Source organism: Hippoglossus hippoglossus, chromosome 7, assembly GCF_009819705.1.
Source record: "Hippoglossus hippoglossus isolate fHipHip1 chromosome 7, fHipHip1.pri, whole genome shotgun sequence".
In the NCBI taxonomy this organism is placed as follows: domain Eukaryota; kingdom Metazoa; phylum Chordata; class Actinopteri; order Pleuronectiformes; family Pleuronectidae; genus Hippoglossus; species Hippoglossus hippoglossus.
This window is the reverse complement of record NC_047157.1, coordinates 2,080,537-2,098,861: the sequence shown is the minus strand read 5'-3', so window position 1 is coordinate 2,098,861 and position 18,325 is coordinate 2,080,537. Positions and strand designations below refer to the sequence as shown.

Here is an 18,325-nt window from a genome sequence, read left to right as displayed (position 1 = left end):
CCATTTCCTGCATACTGTCAGGGTCTAAATAAAGTTTATTCCATGAACAGCGTCACATTTGTGGGTGAAAAAAGTCTGTGTAATAGTTTTGTAGCCTTAAAAAATTTGAAACTTGTTGGCAAGTGATACTAAAAAGATGTTTTTCTCTCCTTTAATGTCTGGTTGGGCTTGTAGTCCTCTTGTGCCGCCTCAAGTCTTTGTTCTGGAACATTGTCCCTTCCTACAGGGGGTCTGGGGGTCTCCGCCAGAGAGGTTGAGAGAGGTGAGGTCTGGTAAACACAGAACCAAGCGGGAGTCCATATTAGAGCAGCAAGCAGACCGTGCCAAAACCAAGGCCAAAGGCTTTTACATGTCAGCTTGGATAAGGCTCAGTTTAAATGGTCTGTTAAACAGAGGCAGCTGTTGATGGATATAGTCTAAATAAAATAAATGAGCTGTGAAACGTTCAATAATATTCATTTGAGATTTAGTTGGGTCTTAATTACACAATTGTTCAATTAATATTATCCCTAAGATTTGCACAAAGAACTGTCATGGCAGTGCAAACCATACAGCAGGTCGAAAAATAACATGCTTTTATACAGATCATTTCCATCTTGTTTTAGTGCTACAGACTGATGAGAACAGGGTTTTGGACACGATGCTCTTGTGACCACAATCATACATCAAAAACAAATGAGGTTTGGAATATTACCAAATCTTAAAAAAAACGTTGTAAAATAGTGAAGGGTAACTCCTCTTGCTATATTGTAAGCCAGTGTTAAATTTGATCATCATTTCTGTTTCCTCACTTGTTTGATTTGCCGCTGCCTGGCGCTGAAAGCTGCTCTGCCAGCAACGCACCTGTCACGGCACAAGATGTGCTTTTTAGAAAAGTTTGCTTTTTTAGGGTTTCAACACTGAATGCTGATGTCACACTCTTTGCAGTAAATGCAAGGAATCGAGTTGCTCGGTTTTTTTCATAGCGCAGCTATGGAAACTGCTCAAGCCATTCCTTTCGAAGGCATAGTTTTAAATGTTCCTTGTTTTTAGTAGGCTCATGACCTGGCTCTGAATCGGATGAAGCCCATCTCCACGGAAGATGGTAAATCATGATTAGGTTGCAGAGGCAGGTGTAACAACTGGAATGACATCCGTCGACAAAAAAAATATATACCCTCTTTTTTGTGTTTGTCCTCTCGTTTTGTGTGTTCTGTTTGCCTACAAGGAATGTGCCCTTAGTAACGCACATTGCGCATGGGCTCACATTAAGCGTGCAATGGCTGTCCGTGTGTGTGTACATAGAAATCCCCTCTATACGCTGACAAAATAATCATATTAATCAATCACTTTAATGTTTGTCAAAGGCAATGTCCATAGACCCAGTTGTTTTTTATTAAAAACTATTTTGGGGACAAGATCAATTTCAGGCGCACTGGTGCAACCAATTAAAATATTTAGTCTAAAATGGTCGCACTCTGGACCTGTTAGCATCGTGCTCCCATTACTAACCATTGATATCATTATCAGTTTTGTGCATTTCAAAAATATTGAAAATAAAGCAGAAATGGATTACAAAACCCAACCAACCCCCAGAGGTGTGACGAAGTCAGGCTGGTGGGATAAGAAAGAGGGATGGGTGAAGGGAAGGTGTGAAGGTTGTATGTTTAAGGCTGCATGCATCAGCAGTTTACCTGGCTCTGGTCATCCCCTCAATTCTGCACTAGGAACAGAGAGAGCGTGCAAAAGGGACAGAGGAATGGGCTTGTATAGAACAGCTGGTGTTGAGCAGGAACTGAACTCCCCTGAAATATATCATGTGACGGAGGACAGGAGTTTTCAGCTGGATGCCACCAGTGTTGGGATCGAGCCCATGACAAAGAAGAGGCCTACATCACATTTGAGAAGCCTGACCTAGAGTTGTTTCTCTGACCATGAGGCCAGAAACCCCCAGAATTCCTTGGGGCCTCCATGTTTTTTTGACCGCCGCCCGAGGTCAACACTCGGGCCTTCCATTGGCTGAGAGCCAACAGACCCCACGGTGCACCCTGGAGGGAGGCCGGACACCTCTCAGGTAATAAATACAGAGAACCCCCTCAATTCATTGCTTTTTCCCGTGCGCTGAAGATAGGACCAGAACCTCTCCCTGTTCCTCCAGATGACCAGACACTTAAAGGAGCAACCAATCCAAACGTTTGTATTTGATTTTTACCTTAAGTTCATTCCCTTTTATTTTGTGAACTTCCCTTTTTACTGAGCTTTATTTTTGAAATGACCGTGGGCAAAGTCTTCCACTCGCAGGCCGAGTCCACCGACTTTTTCTGGATCCACAACCACAGCTGCTCCTCAGCTGTTCATACCTGCAGAAGGGCAAGAACCATTCGCCACGAAGGCAAGACACATTCGCCATGAAGGCAAGAACCATTCACCATGAAGGGCAAGACACATTCGCCAAGGAGAACGAGCGACGAATTCTCTCCTAGTCCAGCCAGCTCAATCCCCGCTGCCACCGCGCGAATCAGCTGTTCTAGAGGCCACGACACATTCACTTGTCTTCCCCGAATGCGCCGCTCGCGCATCAACGAACCGTGGAACCAAGCAACAAGTAAGAGGCTTAGTCTGGGCAGAGACTATTTTAAACATTAGCGTGTTATTATTTGAGTGTGATATTTCTGTAGGACCGCCGAGTCCCTTTGTTTTGTGCCAGCGTGTCGTGACGAATCTGCATTTCCGGCCACGCTGCCGTACTGTGTGATCGTCAGAACCTATTTTGCGGAGATTTTAACCCCTTAAAGATCGGTACACAGCTGGACGGATCCCAGTTCGTCCGCTTGGGTACCCGAGTGGTATAGTCCCCGCAAACTGTCTCTGGCGGTGTTTGAGATCTCTCTGATCATTCTTTGCATGTTTCCTTTTCTCTCTCTCTCTCTTTTCTCCTAAACCCGCCTGCACACACGTTCCGACCTGCATCCACATAATTCACGTGTTATACCCCGTTCGGGGACTTGGATAGTGTGATCGCATCTCGACGCCATTCGGCGCTTTGAACCACGAGAGAAACCAAAGCATCCCTTGTTCTCCATTTCCTGTTGGTCAAACCACGAGTTTATACCGCCATCTTGAATTCGATCCTACGTCAAATCAAGTGGTTAGACCGCCATCTTGAATTCAGTAACACGACACCACGCGGTTAGACCGCCATCTTGAATTCATAATACGAACGTCATCCCCCGTGACTTCGTACGCCATCTTGACTCACACACCACACACACACACACACAGCATGTGTGTTATAAATCGTGATAGGTGTTTGTGGTTTTATCTTTGATATAGTGGTTCTTGTTAGGATAGTAGTCATTAATTAACATTGATGTTATTATCTTAAATAAATTCTATTGTATTTAAAGTATTTGTATTTATGTATTTTTTTGGTGATTATTTGTGCATATGTATGTGACTACAGCTGAATTATGATAGCCAGTGCTTGAACTTAAAACCTTCACTGTTCAATATATAATCAATAGTAATATTGAGATTCTAATGGAACTTTTTCAGATTACGAGACTGATCTTACAGATTGATTGTTGGTCCCTGATACCAGGGTGGTGGCCCCGTCTTTTGTAAATTATAATTACAGATTTATTATTCTTAATTTATCATTTTATGTTTTTTCATTAATAATTATTATTCTTAATTAATAACTTTATCGTTTTTAATTAATAATTGTATTATTTTTAATATATACGTTATTATTTTAATAATCATATTTATGATTATTATAATTAGCCAACATCAAGTCTACCTATTATTGCACAACACCAGACATCAGTGCCTTGTGACTTCCAGAGCTAAAAGCAGTTTTAGTAGGACAAACAATGTCCAACTGATGTTAAACTACTTATTGATATAACTGATTTGTAATGTGTAAATTGTCATTTAGAGCTAAAGGTGCTCTAAATCAAAAGGAATTCACACCACCTCTGATATCTAACCCCCCACATTTAAAAAGAACATTGATTCCATCAATATTCATTCAAATTTATATTTTAGTTTCCACAAAACCCCATCCCGTTTCCATAGCCTAAAAAACGACACAAACAAGATTTATCTGCACAAAACCTTTTTCAAAAACACTTATCTTGAAAGGAGGAACTGAATCACTCTCAGACAAAACATTCTCTCCAAGTCTGAAGTGCTAGACAGAGCTCGGAGGTTTCATTGAGAGGCCAGGCCGTGCCAAATTGTGTAGATAAATACAGCTTTAAAAGGAACTCTGCAGTTTTCTTGGAATCCTAATGAAGCTGGTCTTTTGTTTGTGTGCTGGCTGAAGCAGAGTCTGTGGCGCTAAAATGAGCATGTCGCGCTTCACAAAGTCTGACAGAGCTGAGGAAGAGGCCTGGGCAGCGTCTGACAGCTCGCCAGAGGTGGCTGTCAGCTTTGGAAACCAGAATTAACAGTGGACAAACCTCTGCGTTAAAAATCTGTGTCCATGGAGGGCTGCATGGATTCTCAGATATGACTTGGGGTTTGCTTTCAAGCCCAAAGCACTTTTAAGTTTAGTCAATTTCAGCCAGTCAAAGTTGTCCACATTAGATTGCGTCAATATTGACCAGTATCAACAGAGGTTGTCGAAGTAAATGGATTATAACACATTTTCTTTGCGGCCAGCAAAGGTAAGAATCTATCCATTTCCTGCATACTGTCAGGGTCTAAATAAAGTTTATTCCATGAACAGCGTCACATTGTGGGTGAAAAAAGTCTGTGTAATAGTTTTGTAGCCTTAAAAAAATTTGAACTTGTTTGGCAAGTGATACTAAAAAAGATGTTTTCTCTCCTTTAATGTCTGGTTGGGCTTGTAGTCTCTTGTGCCGCCTCAAGTCTTTGTTCTGGAACATTGTCCCTTCCTACAGGGGGTCTGGGGTCTCCGCCAGAGAGGTTGAGAGAGGTGAGGTCTGGTAAACACAGAACCAAGCGTAGTCCATAATTAGAGCAGCAAGCAGACCGTGCCAAAACCTTTTACATGTCAGCTTGGATAAGGCTCAGTTTAAATGGTCTGTTAACAGAGGCAGCTGTTGATGGATAAAGTGTAAATAAAATAAATGAGCTGTGAAACGTTCAATAATATTCATTTGAGATTTATTTGGGTCTTAATTACACAGTTGTTTCAATTAAATATTATCCCTAAGATTTTGCACAAAGAACTGTCATGGCAGTGCAAACCATACAGCAGGTCGAAAAATAAACATGCTTTTATACAGATCATTTCCATCTTGTTTTAGTGCTACAGACTGATGAGAACAGGGTTTTGGACACGATGCTCTTGTGACCACCATCATACCATCAAAACAAATGAGTTTGGAATATTACCAAATCTTAAAAAAAACTTTGTAAAATAAAGCACAGCCTTAGGTTAAACATTACAGTGCATATAAGACATGCAGTCAACTAAAAAAGGGCTAAACTCTGTGTCTACCACTGCTTTAAGTACAGGAGCTCAGTGCTGTGACATGCCACAGATCAGAAAAGTTAGCAAAATATTGGCAGCTGAGTCAAATTACAATGTAACTACTACACAAAGATACTTAAAAGACTTTCGTCACGATTGTAGGGATGATTCCTTACCATTTTTCAAAGACATGAGAGAAGCCTCAGCTTTAGCATCGAAACTGTACATTATCTCTTAAATATGATACCATGCCATTATTTTCAAAATATTGCAAGTGGATGCATGGGCTGATAACAAACTGTTTGACATCAACTATTAATCTTCAGCTTAAAGTATATCATACCATTCGAGTAAATAAAAAAAGTATTTAAAATGGTCTCCTCTGATTATGATCTGTTGGTGCTGGATGTATGTAATGTTAATAAAAAAATCTCCAACATGAGAGTAGATCACAGTCAACATAAACAGACACAAAAACTTCTGGTAGTTTTTCACAAAATACATTCTGACAATTATCTAACATTTGGTGCAAACAGATGAGAGAGCTGCAGTAGTTGCTTGTAAATGAACCCCCCCACTATCTTCAAGACAGTGATTTTTGACTGCACAGGTAAAAAAAAAAAAAGACGCACAAAGTCAAGGCGAGGGAGTGATGGGTCACTAATATAGGAGATTCCATTTTTCTGTGAGATGCTGAAATGATCTGCATTACCAGTTTTCTGCAAGACATGCTGCAAGAAACGCAACTTTCTCTAAAAAAAGATATTAAAATGAGAAAAACTGGACTGTATTCCCAAAAAGTTTCTAACTGTGTGTCACACTCAGTTCCAAGTCAGCCAGTTCTTAGAGTTTGAGCATAAAAAAGACTTCACTGTTTTCAGGGTTTGGGGAGGACTCGGGCTGTCTTGAAGAGGACGATCCCAGGGGGGTAAGTTGACTCAGCAGGTCCAGGCTGGTGCAGGGACTGCGGGCCACGCAACACGCCCCTTCAGGGTTTCCCCGCTCCTCAATGGGGCTAGCACTACTTCCACTGCCAATGTTACCAGCAAGGCTAAAACTTGCACTTCTGCCCTGGACCAGGCCCTGGAGCCTCTGCCTTTCCTGGGCCTTCTTGGCCCTGTTTGCAATGTACCGCACTCTGCTTTGGCTCCTCGAGGAGGTCCTTCGCACCAAGGTCTCATCCACAGTCTCCTCGTGTGACTCTCTAGGCCTGTTTTCTGAGGCAAAGTCACTTGCAGTCAGTGGCTCCACATCAGTCAATTTCCGTAGTTGCTCTGTCAGGTTGTTGGATGGACGAGACTTCTGTAGGCTGCCCTTGCGCAGCTGGTCCCTAGTTGGCCTAACAATAAAGCTGCGGCTGATGCTTCGGTACTTGCTGTCAAAGTTACAGGAAATGTCATCAGAGGTCAGATCACCAAGGCTTTTGGACATGGAAGTTGTATCTGTTGGGGTTGTGGTTGCAGAGGAAGACCTGTTGGCTGATGACTGCTTGAGCCCTTCCATGTAGAGCCGACTCCAGGTGTGCCTCCTTTGAGTCAGTCTGCTTGGTGAGTCCATACAAGCTTCCTGTGGGGGCTGCAGGGGTCGGGGATTAAGCTCATCTACGGAGCCGTGACTTTGCTGAAGATTGGGGTTTGACTTGCTCTTGCTGACTGGCAGGGTATCATAGGAGAGTAATGCTGAATGACGGCAGTTGACCCAGGGAGGGCTGCAGGTGCTGCTGGCTGTGGGCAGGCTGGTGAGGCTTTTCCTGGCCAGGTTAGGCAGGGACAGGTCAATGACTGTGTCGCTGGAAGAAATGCTAGAAGAGGAGGACATGCTGTCTCGGTGGCTGCTTGGTTCCAGCTTTCTCCAAAGGCGGTCATTCATGGTTGCATCAGTGCAGACCTCTGGTATGGCTGACTGGGCCTGTCCAGCTGCAGCTACATCCACCCGAACATGACCCACGCTTTTTGTTCTTCTTACTGGTGGGTGTGATGGCAGACTATTAAAAAGTGCTCTCCTGGCCTGGGCTTTCTGAGGTGCTGGGACTGCAGGGGTTCCAGTGAACACTGATGCAGCAGGAGCCTTCGCTCTGTGGTCAGACTTGAATTCTGCCCTATCATCTGTCTTCTCTGTCAGAGTTTCTTGGTTGAATGAATAAGTACGTCTGTTGGTCTGGGTGTCTTGACTGCACTGGGACAGGACAGTATTCTCAGCAGGCTTTGTCATGGAGAGTGACAGGGTTCTGGAAAGGGTGGGAACGTCACGTTGTCACTCATCTTGATGGGGGCTGTCCATCAGCCCATTTGAAGCAACAGCCAATGGGGAGTCTGCATTTATTGCTGTGGATGCTGAGTGCAGTAGTCTAGATGAAGCACAATGTGATACAAGCCTCTCTTTTGGAGGACGGATGGAATGTGGGTTCCTGGGGTCTTCAGAGTTCAGCACAGGAAATGGAAGCGGGGGAGCTGGTCTCTGCACTGTAGAACAGACTGTGGAGAGAAAAACAAAAAATAACTCATTACCTTCAATCAATTGTGGCCTTTTGTCTGTAAAGTGAAACATTATGTGCCTGGAACTAGGAATGAACTAATCTGATGGTTTGGTATCAGCCCTGATACTGACCTTATTAAACTAATATCTGCAAAATGTGACCAATTCACTATTTTGTGGTGAGCAAAATTAAATGCTTAAAACAGATACTGCGATGTAGCTTTTTTTGATGCGCTTCGTAATCGATGCATTTGATGTGAAGGTAGTGGAAGTCCTGTTACTGTGAAATCAGAGGTGTACACAGCGCCCCCTGGCACAGTAAACAAAGACCTAACTTTTAGGGGTTAATAACAGTCAACATTTAACAGGTTGGTATTTAATTAAAGAATAAACCTTCACTTTGTTACACAAAAAGCAGGAGAAAATAAGTCAATGACAGGATAATAATTGGTCAATGGTACAAAATAAAGGTACACAATGAATCAAAGGTGTTGCAGGACATTTTAGACAGAGATCTGCTGCAAAAAAGTAAATAAATATACCTCATTCTTTTATTCAGCCATTAAACATCTGTGTGGTGCGTATGGGAAATGCAATTCTTAAGCTACCTTTGGCAAATGAGAATCAGTTCTATAGAGAGAACCTTGGAGGATTTAAATTTGGACTTATTCTGATGGAGCTACTTCTAATTCCCAAACTTGACAAAGTAAACTTGAGACCAGGTCCAATTGTTTTCATTTACCGAGGCTTTTACCTGCATCTCATGTCCAGTTGTGCTCTGTATTGTCTTGGTGTGATATTTTGTGTGTAATTTGTTGTCAGGTCTTTACTATCGTGAATTTCTGAATGTATTAATGTATCACACACTTTAATTAGTGTCTTATAATAACACAGTCCTTTCTAGATCTACAACTACTTAAATTAAAGCTGAGACTTTAAAAATAGTGTCCATTATTTAAATTCTAAACGAATGTTTTGAGCCCGATAAAAAAAAAAGTGAAACTGTCGAAATACTTATTGACTGGATTGTAAGGCGTAAGTTGTAATCAATCAAATAAACTTTAAGACTGAATACATTGAACACTGAAAAGTGATTCTGTGCAAACTTCAGTTGAATGAATGGCATTGTCCAGTGAGGGTCTCTGTCTGGACATGCACCTCTGTTCAGTGATGTCAACAGAAAAAAAAAGCTAGCACAGGGCTCCAGACTAACTTTTTCCTTGGTTGCACTGGTGCGCCTAACCTTTTCATTTAGTTGCACCACCACACGCTCTGTCGTTGGCGTAGGTCGGGTTGACATTTAACCCGTTCTTTTTCATGAGGACTATCAGTGATTTTCATTTAGTGAAGGGTAACTCCTCTTGCTATATTGTAAGCAGTGTTAAATTTGATCACACTCTTTGCAGTAAATGCAAGGAATCGAGTTGCTCGGTTTTTTCCATAGCGCAGCTATGGAAACTGCTCAAGCCATTCCTTTCGAAAGGCATAGTTTTAAATGTTCCTGTTTTTAGTAGGCTCTGGATCATGACCTGGCTCTGAATCGGATGAAGCCATCTCCACGGAAGATGGTAAATCATGATTAGGTGCGGAGGCAGGTGTAACAACTGGAATGACATCCGTCGACAAAAAAATAATCAATTGTTCTCTTGATTGTGAATATATACCATCTTTTTTTTGTGTTTGTCCTCTCGTTTTGTGTGTTCTGTTTGCCTACAAGGAATGTGCCCTTTAGTAACGCACATTGCGCATGGGCTCACAATAAGCGTGCAATGGCTGTCCGTGTGTGTGTACATAAAATCCCCTCTATACGCTGACAAAATAATCATTATTAATCAATCACTTTAATGTTTGTCAAAGGCAAATGTCCATAGACCCAGTTGTTTTTTATTAAAAACTATTTTGGGGACAAGATCAATTTCAGGCGCACTGGTGCAACCAATTAAAATATTTAGTCTAAAATGGTCGCACTCTGGAGCCCTGTTAGCATCGTGCTCCCATTACTACCCATTGATATCATTATCAGTTTGTGCATTTCAAAAATATGTGAAAATAAAGCAGAAAATGGATTACAAAACCCAACCAACCCCCAGAGGTGTGACGAAGCAGGCTGGTGGGATAAGAAAGAGTGATGGGTGAAGGGAAGGTGTGAAGGTTGTATTTTAAGGCTGCATGCATTCAGCAGTTTACCTGGCTCTGGTCATCCCCTCAATTCTGCACTAGGAACAGAGAGAGCGTGCAAAAGGGACAGAGAGGAAAAAGGAGTTTAGCAAAAGTGGAAAGAAGAGAGGGGGGAATGGAGGAAAGGAATCAGTTCACAGGACAGAGAAAGCATCTTAACAAGAGATGTTATTGCAGATCAATCACTAAATAAACAAACAGCTTTTGTTTTACACTGGAAAGGAAGAAAGACGAGGTAAAGCTGTGGAGAGAAACCCATCACATGTTTTGATAAAAAGTACAGCATCAGCCAGCGATGTACGACTAACAATTGTAAGCACACATCCGCTGTAGACACAGGGCCATAAAACTGACTCCCTAAAGAGGAATGGGCTTGTATAGAACAGCTGGTGTTGAGCAGGAACTGAACTCCCCTGAAATATATCATGTGACGGAGGACAAGGAGTTTTCAGCTGGACGCACACCAGACATCAGTGCCTTGTGACTTCCAGAGCTAAAGCAGTTTTAGTAGGACAAACAATGTCCAACTGATGTTAAACTACTTATTGATATAACTGATTTGTAATGGTGGATTAGACTGCATGCGTTAAAAGGTTTTGGTTTAGCTTCTGCCAACATACTGTAAAAAAGAGACTAAATGTTCAAATTCAATTTTAGTAGGACGTAGTATTAAAAACCTGTTACAGTAAAAAGATGATAAGGTCATCAGTAATAAACACAGTTTGATGCAGCAATAAATACTGAACTTTTTCTATTCAAATAAAATCATTTTGCTTTTCTCCTCATTTCAAATAATTAAAGAAAAACACATTATTCAATACATTTGTCACCCCGTACTAAGCGTGATCAGTAATTCAATGCTATAAAAACCGGCTGGGACGTCATGATTCAGACGTCAGACTGACTTGCATGTATCAGCAGGAGCTTGATACTGGGGCTCCATTCTGAGATCACGACTGTGTGGACTCTGACTCCAAATAACGTGCTCAACACAAGATGGCAGCACCTGTATCAGGGACATTTTGCCTTCTTTTTTTAAAAATGGGAATATAGAGTAATTCGAATAAAGTTTCAGTTTTTGAAAATTGGATTTGTAATTAGTATAGTGTAAATTAGGTTATATATGCTCAGATGAAACCCAATTATGGGTCTAACAAGCGAGGAAAAGATAGTGACAATGTTTTTTTTAGACTAGCGACCTGTCCAGGCTGTGTCCTGCCTATAAGTGGTACATATAGTTAACGGATGATTTTTTTAAGATGTTTCTCTCTTGCAATCACTGCATTTATGCCTAAGGAGTTTACAGAGAACCATAGAGTAGCAGGACTTGCTAATCTTAACAGACAACCGTCAACGTTCCATGTGGACCTCACACCTTTGAATAAACAAACACAAGCGTAGGACTGGCCTGAATAAATGTGTTATTGTAAATCAAAACAGCTTGTACGAAAATGTCTGGAACACTGTTGCACCATTAGGAGGGGCAGCCAGCTGCAGCCTGGTGAACGGGAGTAAAAGGGGGAGACGATGTGCTTGGAGCTTTCTGTATTTATGTAACTTTAGACTACATGCATCAAAGTCACTAGATTGAACATAACTACCTCCATTCATTTTAGGTTGTAACTTACCACTTTTCTCATCTGCCAAAAAGGTGGGTGGTATCAGGGAAAGTATTTTAAGGCAAAGAAAGGCAAAAAATGGGAATTAATCAGCCAAAATGTAATTCAGTGAAAATAACCCAAAAATCAACTCTAAATTAGAAAAAAATTCTTCAAACTATCAGGAAAACATGGGATATCAACGTGAGTCTTACCTACAGGTACACAGCAGGGGTTTCTAACAGGTTTCTAACAACACAATATACCAAACATTTATGCTCTTGGTACGTATGGAGGCTAACCAAAAGTCTACATTACACTGTAGATTCTACAGTATGTAAGAGGTCCACTACAACCACTACACTGAAGCTACTGGGTTATTACCAAGACTGTCTCAGGGACATCTTACCAGCAAAGAACATGGGGGACTTATTGCGCAACTCTTCCATTTTCAGAGCAAAAAGGGCGTTCATCTCACGCTGCAGGGTGCCTACAGCCCTCTTGCGGCTGTCGAGGACCGAACATGAGGAAGCATCGGAGGAGACTCAAAGCTGCTCACACTGTGCAAGCTGTCACAGCTGCTACTGTCACTGAGCAAGAGAGCTTCATTTGCAGGAAATGGGATGAGCATTGAGCGACAAACCGCACCATAGCTGGGGGGTGTTGCCTGCTGCCAACAGAGATTGGTCCTGCAGTCTGGTGTGAGGCTTTGCGCGGGTGTTACAGTGTTGGCAGGGTGTCTACGGGGAACACTGCAGGATCGGATGTTCCTCTGTGATGAGTGAGGCTGAGGACGGATGTGCTGGGTACCCAGAGTCTGCCTGGCTTTGGACTTGGGAAAGGGGACGGGTTGGAGGAGAGCCTGGGGTAAGTATTGAAACTGGGGCTCCATGCAGGACTTGAGTTCGAGAGAAGACTGCTGTAACTCTGGCTGGGCAGCTAGGGGCTGGGGCTTGGCTACAGGCTCTGGCTTAACCTGTCTCTTGATTGACGAGAAGCCATACTTCCTCCTGTCTCTCCCCTGCAGCCATTTTGGATTTGCATCTCGGCCTTTCCTCAACCTGACCCTTTCTTTCAGCCTCTGGACTCTCCTTGGAGCCGATCACACATGTGATGCAGTTGGAGGACACCCCCACCCGGCCTGAGCTGTTAAGTGCAACACGTGCAAAAACCCCTGGTTTCATGTCCGATGAGTCGTGAAAGCGGAGCCGACTGGCTCGCTTCGGAGGCTCACTCATGGGTCGTCGCTTAGCAAAACGTGGGCTCTTACCTTTACCCTCCTCAGGGTGAAAAGCCCCATTGGTGTCAGGATGGTCCCTGGGCGCCTTGGTGGCTTGGTGGGATGCCAGTGAATCCCCAGTCTGGTGTTGTGGTGGCGTGGGCTGTTGAGAGGCGGCAGCCGAGGCCTTGTCCCGGTCTTCAGACTCTCGATCTTCACTAGCGCCCTCTGAGCTGTAGTCTTTGGTGTCGATGGTGATCTCTGGGTAGCCCTTCTTGATTTTGGGCTGGCCTTTGGTTGGTGCACTGGCAGTGCGGCGCAGGAGGTGGGCACCAAACGGGTGCTTACGGCTGTGCTGTGCAACAGCATGGCTGTCCAGGGAAGCTTGCTTTGGGTTTCTGTGAAACAGCCCTTTTATGCCGCTGGCTGCTCTGGCCTGAAAAAAACACAATGAAATATTATTGTCAAACAAACAAGAAAGCTTAAAGTAAATCACAGAGAGGTCGTGCAGGAAAACATTTGTTTTAATGCAGGTGGCACTAGTCCACACTGCATTATTTCAAAAGCACATGGATAGTTGTACAGTGAGCATGCGTACAAAAAGGAAATCAATATACTCTGTAATACAATTTGAATGATCACTAATAGTTTTGAATATGATCATTCAGATGCAATCCATGCTGACTAGCTTTGAATTCCACTTAGATTCAAAGTGTTAGGCTGTTATACATTTTGAGCACCACACATCTGTATAAATATAATAACTAAATATTAGTAGACAAACACTTTATCGAAACTACCAGTCAAAACACACAGTGCACCTCAAGCCGTGTTTACCTCTACAACTAAATAGGGTGATGTGAAACTACTGTGTGCTGGGATTCAGTAGTGGGACCACAAAGACTCTGTGGATACATCTGAAAAATACAATACTGCAGTCATGTGTTAGCAGTGGGTACATAGACTGCACCAATGTTCATGTAGGCTGCCTTATTTTTCTATATAGAAATTACACTAATCTAATAAACTGAACTAATTAAAAACGCTCATGAAACTGCCATTATCACAGATTAAACAAATTGTAGCTTTATATAGAAAATTCTGATTCGTAAGATCATTATATTTTGTATAATTAATCAAAGGAGGGAAGTCAAAATGATCAGAAGCAAAGCCTGCCTTCAAGCTATTTTCAAATCCTACAAACATGAAAACATTTAGACAATGAAACCGATGACTGTTAAAATCACAGACAGAAATGCCAAACCAAATGGAACAGTATAGGAACAAGACACAGTTAATATGTTATGTAACCTACAGTTGTTGTTATCATTTGTCTTGTAAAAAAAGTTTGGACAAACGTGAAAGAAGTAGATCCAAGTAGTCTGACCACGGGTGAAAGAATTACTGAACATCTGACAACGGGAAAGCGACAAACAAGACAAAAAGACAAGACAATATAGAAAAGAGCTTTTGGCTGAGAGAAAAACAGGAAATGTAGACTGAGCTGCACATGATGATTATCTAGCTACCAGGAGAGAAAATCATGCCAGAGGAGCCTTTGACCTGAATTTCTGCAAATAATAATATATAGTATACATATTATACAGTACTCCAACATGATGTGGTTATTGTTATTATACCAATTTTCATCTAGTACTGAGAAAAGTCCAGACATGCTTTACTTTCTCAAAATGTTAAAAGCTGGAAGCAGGGTGTCAACAGCTCCAGTGAATACTTTGTACCAAATTTTTGAGCAATCTCTCCAAACTTTGTGAAAATATTTGATTTGATTTTTATTTTATTACATGTTGGCCCAAGAGACTCAAGGACCACATCTAGTGCCACACAGTTTAACATAAAATCACAGTCATCTTGGGGTTTCAGAGCCATTTCCAAGCAAATATCTATCATCAACCAATTACATTTCCATCTACTGTATTTGTTGCCAGGCATTCTCTAAAGTTGCTTTCAGACATGTACCAAACTCAAGAGTTCGGTACATGTGAGTTCTAAAAAAATGTAATGTATACAATTACAAAAGAGAAGTGCCCTCAAAGGCAGTGGAACTGTATACCCCTGCAGTGCACCACTCTGAAAAACTCCTGAGATAAGAGGAAAAAATGCTCTCTGCAAAACACAGCACAGAGAAGTCACTGCAGCCTGGCAGATTCCTGACTTACATCTTTGGCCGCTCTATGCAGCCTTTTAACTGGGCAGCTTGATAACATTGGATCTACTTGAGGGTCAATGAAGATGCAGGCAGGTCAAACCATCATAACTCATGTGAGACATGAGTTAGCCTAATATTTTCAATGCTTAAAATTGGCTGATAAAAGGGGGTGTGAACGGGGGGGTGTCACTTAGGTGGCAAGAGGGTGGAGTGCGGCTCATGCAAGATGCTGACTGGGTCTCACTACACCTGAGTTCTGAGCGGCAGCTTCAGGGCTCCTAAAAATGTCTTGCCTCTAAATGGTGCATTTGGAAAAAGAGGGGTCCACTGGAATCACAAACAGACACAGGAAGAGAGCGAAAATCAGAGACGGGGATGATGAAAGAAAGAAAGAAAATAATGGGTGGGGGGGGGGGAATAAGAGAGAAATCACAACAGGAGGCACATGGCAACAGCTGAGAAAGAGGAAGTTCAAAGCAAGGACAATGAACAACAGAGAGGTCATTTACATTTGTCTGGAGACACGGCTGAGTGCAGTGAAACTAAAGGGTTAACAGGAGATAGTGACACCTACATTATTTATAACCTAAGAATAAAACTTTAAAAAAGAAACAGGGTATTATTCATGTGACCAGAAACTGCTGCAGCACCACTTTCAATGTAGTGAAAGTAAATGGTTCAGCTGAAATTATGAATATTTTACAATAAAGCTTTGGTATTCTACCTGCATGAATATAATGACTGCAGGAGACTGCAAGCTGACAAATATCATATAATGTGAGGCAGTAAGGTCTCATAGTGGGTGGTACTTTGCATCTTGAAGCTGTTGGATGGGGTTTAGGTCATCCACAGCTGAGTGGGAAAAACGTTTTATGGAGCAGGCTTTGTGTATGGGGGCACTTTCATGTTCAACAGAAAATAAACAAAATATTGACACAAAGATGACAGGAAACCATCGTCTAAAATATCACTATATGCTAGCTGTCTGAAGGAGTTCCTTTCCACTGGACGTAAAGAGCTAAATAAAACTGACCCAAAAGATACACTTCAGTAAGGGCAAAGGGGGGCACATTTTTTGGGCATACAAATCAGAAAAATATCAATATTTTCATATAAGTCCATCACACCATGTATGACATCAGTGGTAATGGTTGTTTACAATGTGCAGAGTTTGACTATGTCTGGGGTTGTTTTAACTGTGCGTGTTCAGTTTTTCACCAAAGCTGCACAGCACTTTTTTCTAAATAATGTTGATCTATTTCAGCCAGCAATAAGGTTTGACTTTAATGTTATTGTTAATCTTAATAAATATGATATAATATAATAATAAAAGCTCTCTAAATATTATGAAAATACAAATCTGTTTAAACATATAGCAGCAATGGAAACAAATTCTTAAAGTATGACCAACATCGTTCTGAAGATCAAACAATAGCCCTGCAGCAACCAGTGAACAAGTCCCACACACACAATGCAACTGGTCTGCTGATCATTCTTGAACAATTCTGAATTATTATTAATATCATCATCCTTTTTCTAAGTTTGCCTTTGATTGAGGATCCCCCTTCAAAAAGGTTTTGTTGTTAAGTTATTGGCTGAAATATTATAAATCTCAACATAAAATATTGATAAAATATGCATACACAAATCTATTGTGATTGGTTTTCTGCATTAAACTCTTACACAGGGAGTCTCACAAATTGGAGATGAGTCAATGTAACAGATAACACATTTTTTATTGTTTTCAGCTGGTTTTCATTGAAGTACTTACCTTACCAGTGATGTCATTCACAGCTACATGAACAAAGATTGACGCCTCCTCCATACCTTCCAAGTACACATGGCGATAACCTTCATACAGACACATCGGAGAAACAGGCACATTATCAGTCAGTCAAACACATGGCTTTAGATAAATGTGTGTTGTATCAATCACATGTATGTGCCACAAAGGCCAATCCACATGATACTTTTTTTCTGATGTTTATGTTCTACTTCTAGCCAATGATTTGAATCAAACTCCTCACTAGCATCATGGATCAGATACATTTACTGGATTTTGAGAGGCCATAACATAGTATATTGAGGTACAGATCTTATCTAACAAAATCAATAACAGATACCCTCAATACTTTATGGTATGGTGTCCCTCTAGAACCTATACTTGGCCCAGTACCATTCTGTTTATATGCTTCTGCTGGATGGTCAAATTTGCGGCTTCCAGCATTAAGTTCCACATAGGTCTGGGCGATAAAAGGATAGAGATAATTATTGCGATATAACTTTTATATCGCAATAATCGACATGGTCACTTAAAGTTTTATATACGACATGGTCGATATAACGTCGATAGAACTCTACCATCTATGTTTTAGCAGACAACACGAACAGCCAATGATAATGAGAATAGCGCTGTGCCGAACCAATCACGTGAAAGGAATAGAGTTACAGCCACGTCATGTTAGGTTGACACACATACTAATGTTTGGGCTCCTGCATTGAGGTCGACGACTCTGCATCGATGCAGTGACTGATCAAAATCGATTAATGTTTTCCGCTACGTTCATTGTTTTAGCGAGTTTAACACCGCTGCTTCAGGACAGACGCTCACTAAAGGTCCGGTCGTCCTGTGTCTCTGTCGGAGTCGGTTTCCTTATCACTCCCTCTCTGACCTGCACTCACTTCACACTTTAACAATAAACACCATCACTGTTCAGAAGTTATTAGGTCACGTTTTTTTATTAATATCGCGATATACATCGATATCCACTAATATGAAAAAAATTATTGTGATAAGATGTTTTTCCATATCGCCCAACCCTAGTTCCACCTCTACGTAGATGACACTGAGCTCTCTGTTTCCAAACATGCTAATAAGGTCTCCAACTACACCTGCTGTTTAGTCTGGTCTTCTAGTTGTAAAAACCTTTTATAAGAAAAAATATATGCTATTAATGTATTTGATCAGTAAAGTATATTGTGCCATCTCATCATTGAGCCAGTTCTTGACAGTGATCACAGTTTTTTGGCTGCTCCCTTTACCAAGTCGTAGCTGGAAACTCTACTATAGTTGGAGATGCTACAAAAGAGTGCCGGGCAGATTTATAAAATGTTTTACTTTTACTTTAATCTTTCTGTTTATGAATTAGGGAAGTCCTGGGTTTTCTGTCCACAGTTTCCATTCCTTAATATTGACTATTTGCAAAAATGTGTCCAATTAAATACATCTATTAGCCCATATGAAACAGCTGCCTATGGTG

At 41.5% G+C, this 18,325-nt stretch overlaps 1 protein-coding gene across 1 annotated transcript in view; it reads right to left on the bottom strand.

The window, feature by feature from the left end:
* Positions 1-5,098: 5,098 nt before the first annotated feature.
* The window catches only part of plch2a (phospholipase C, eta 2a), a 186,462-nt gene continuing 173,235 nt past the window's right edge, over positions 5,099-18,325 (bottom strand). The window contains 3 exon segments of the mRNA XM_034591387.1: positions 5,099-7,899; positions 12,947-13,331; positions 16,837-16,916. Of these exon segments, the coding sequence (XP_034447278.1) occupies positions 6,269-7,899; positions 12,947-13,331; positions 16,837-16,916 (2,096 nt within the window). The 3' untranslated portion in view covers positions 5,099-6,268.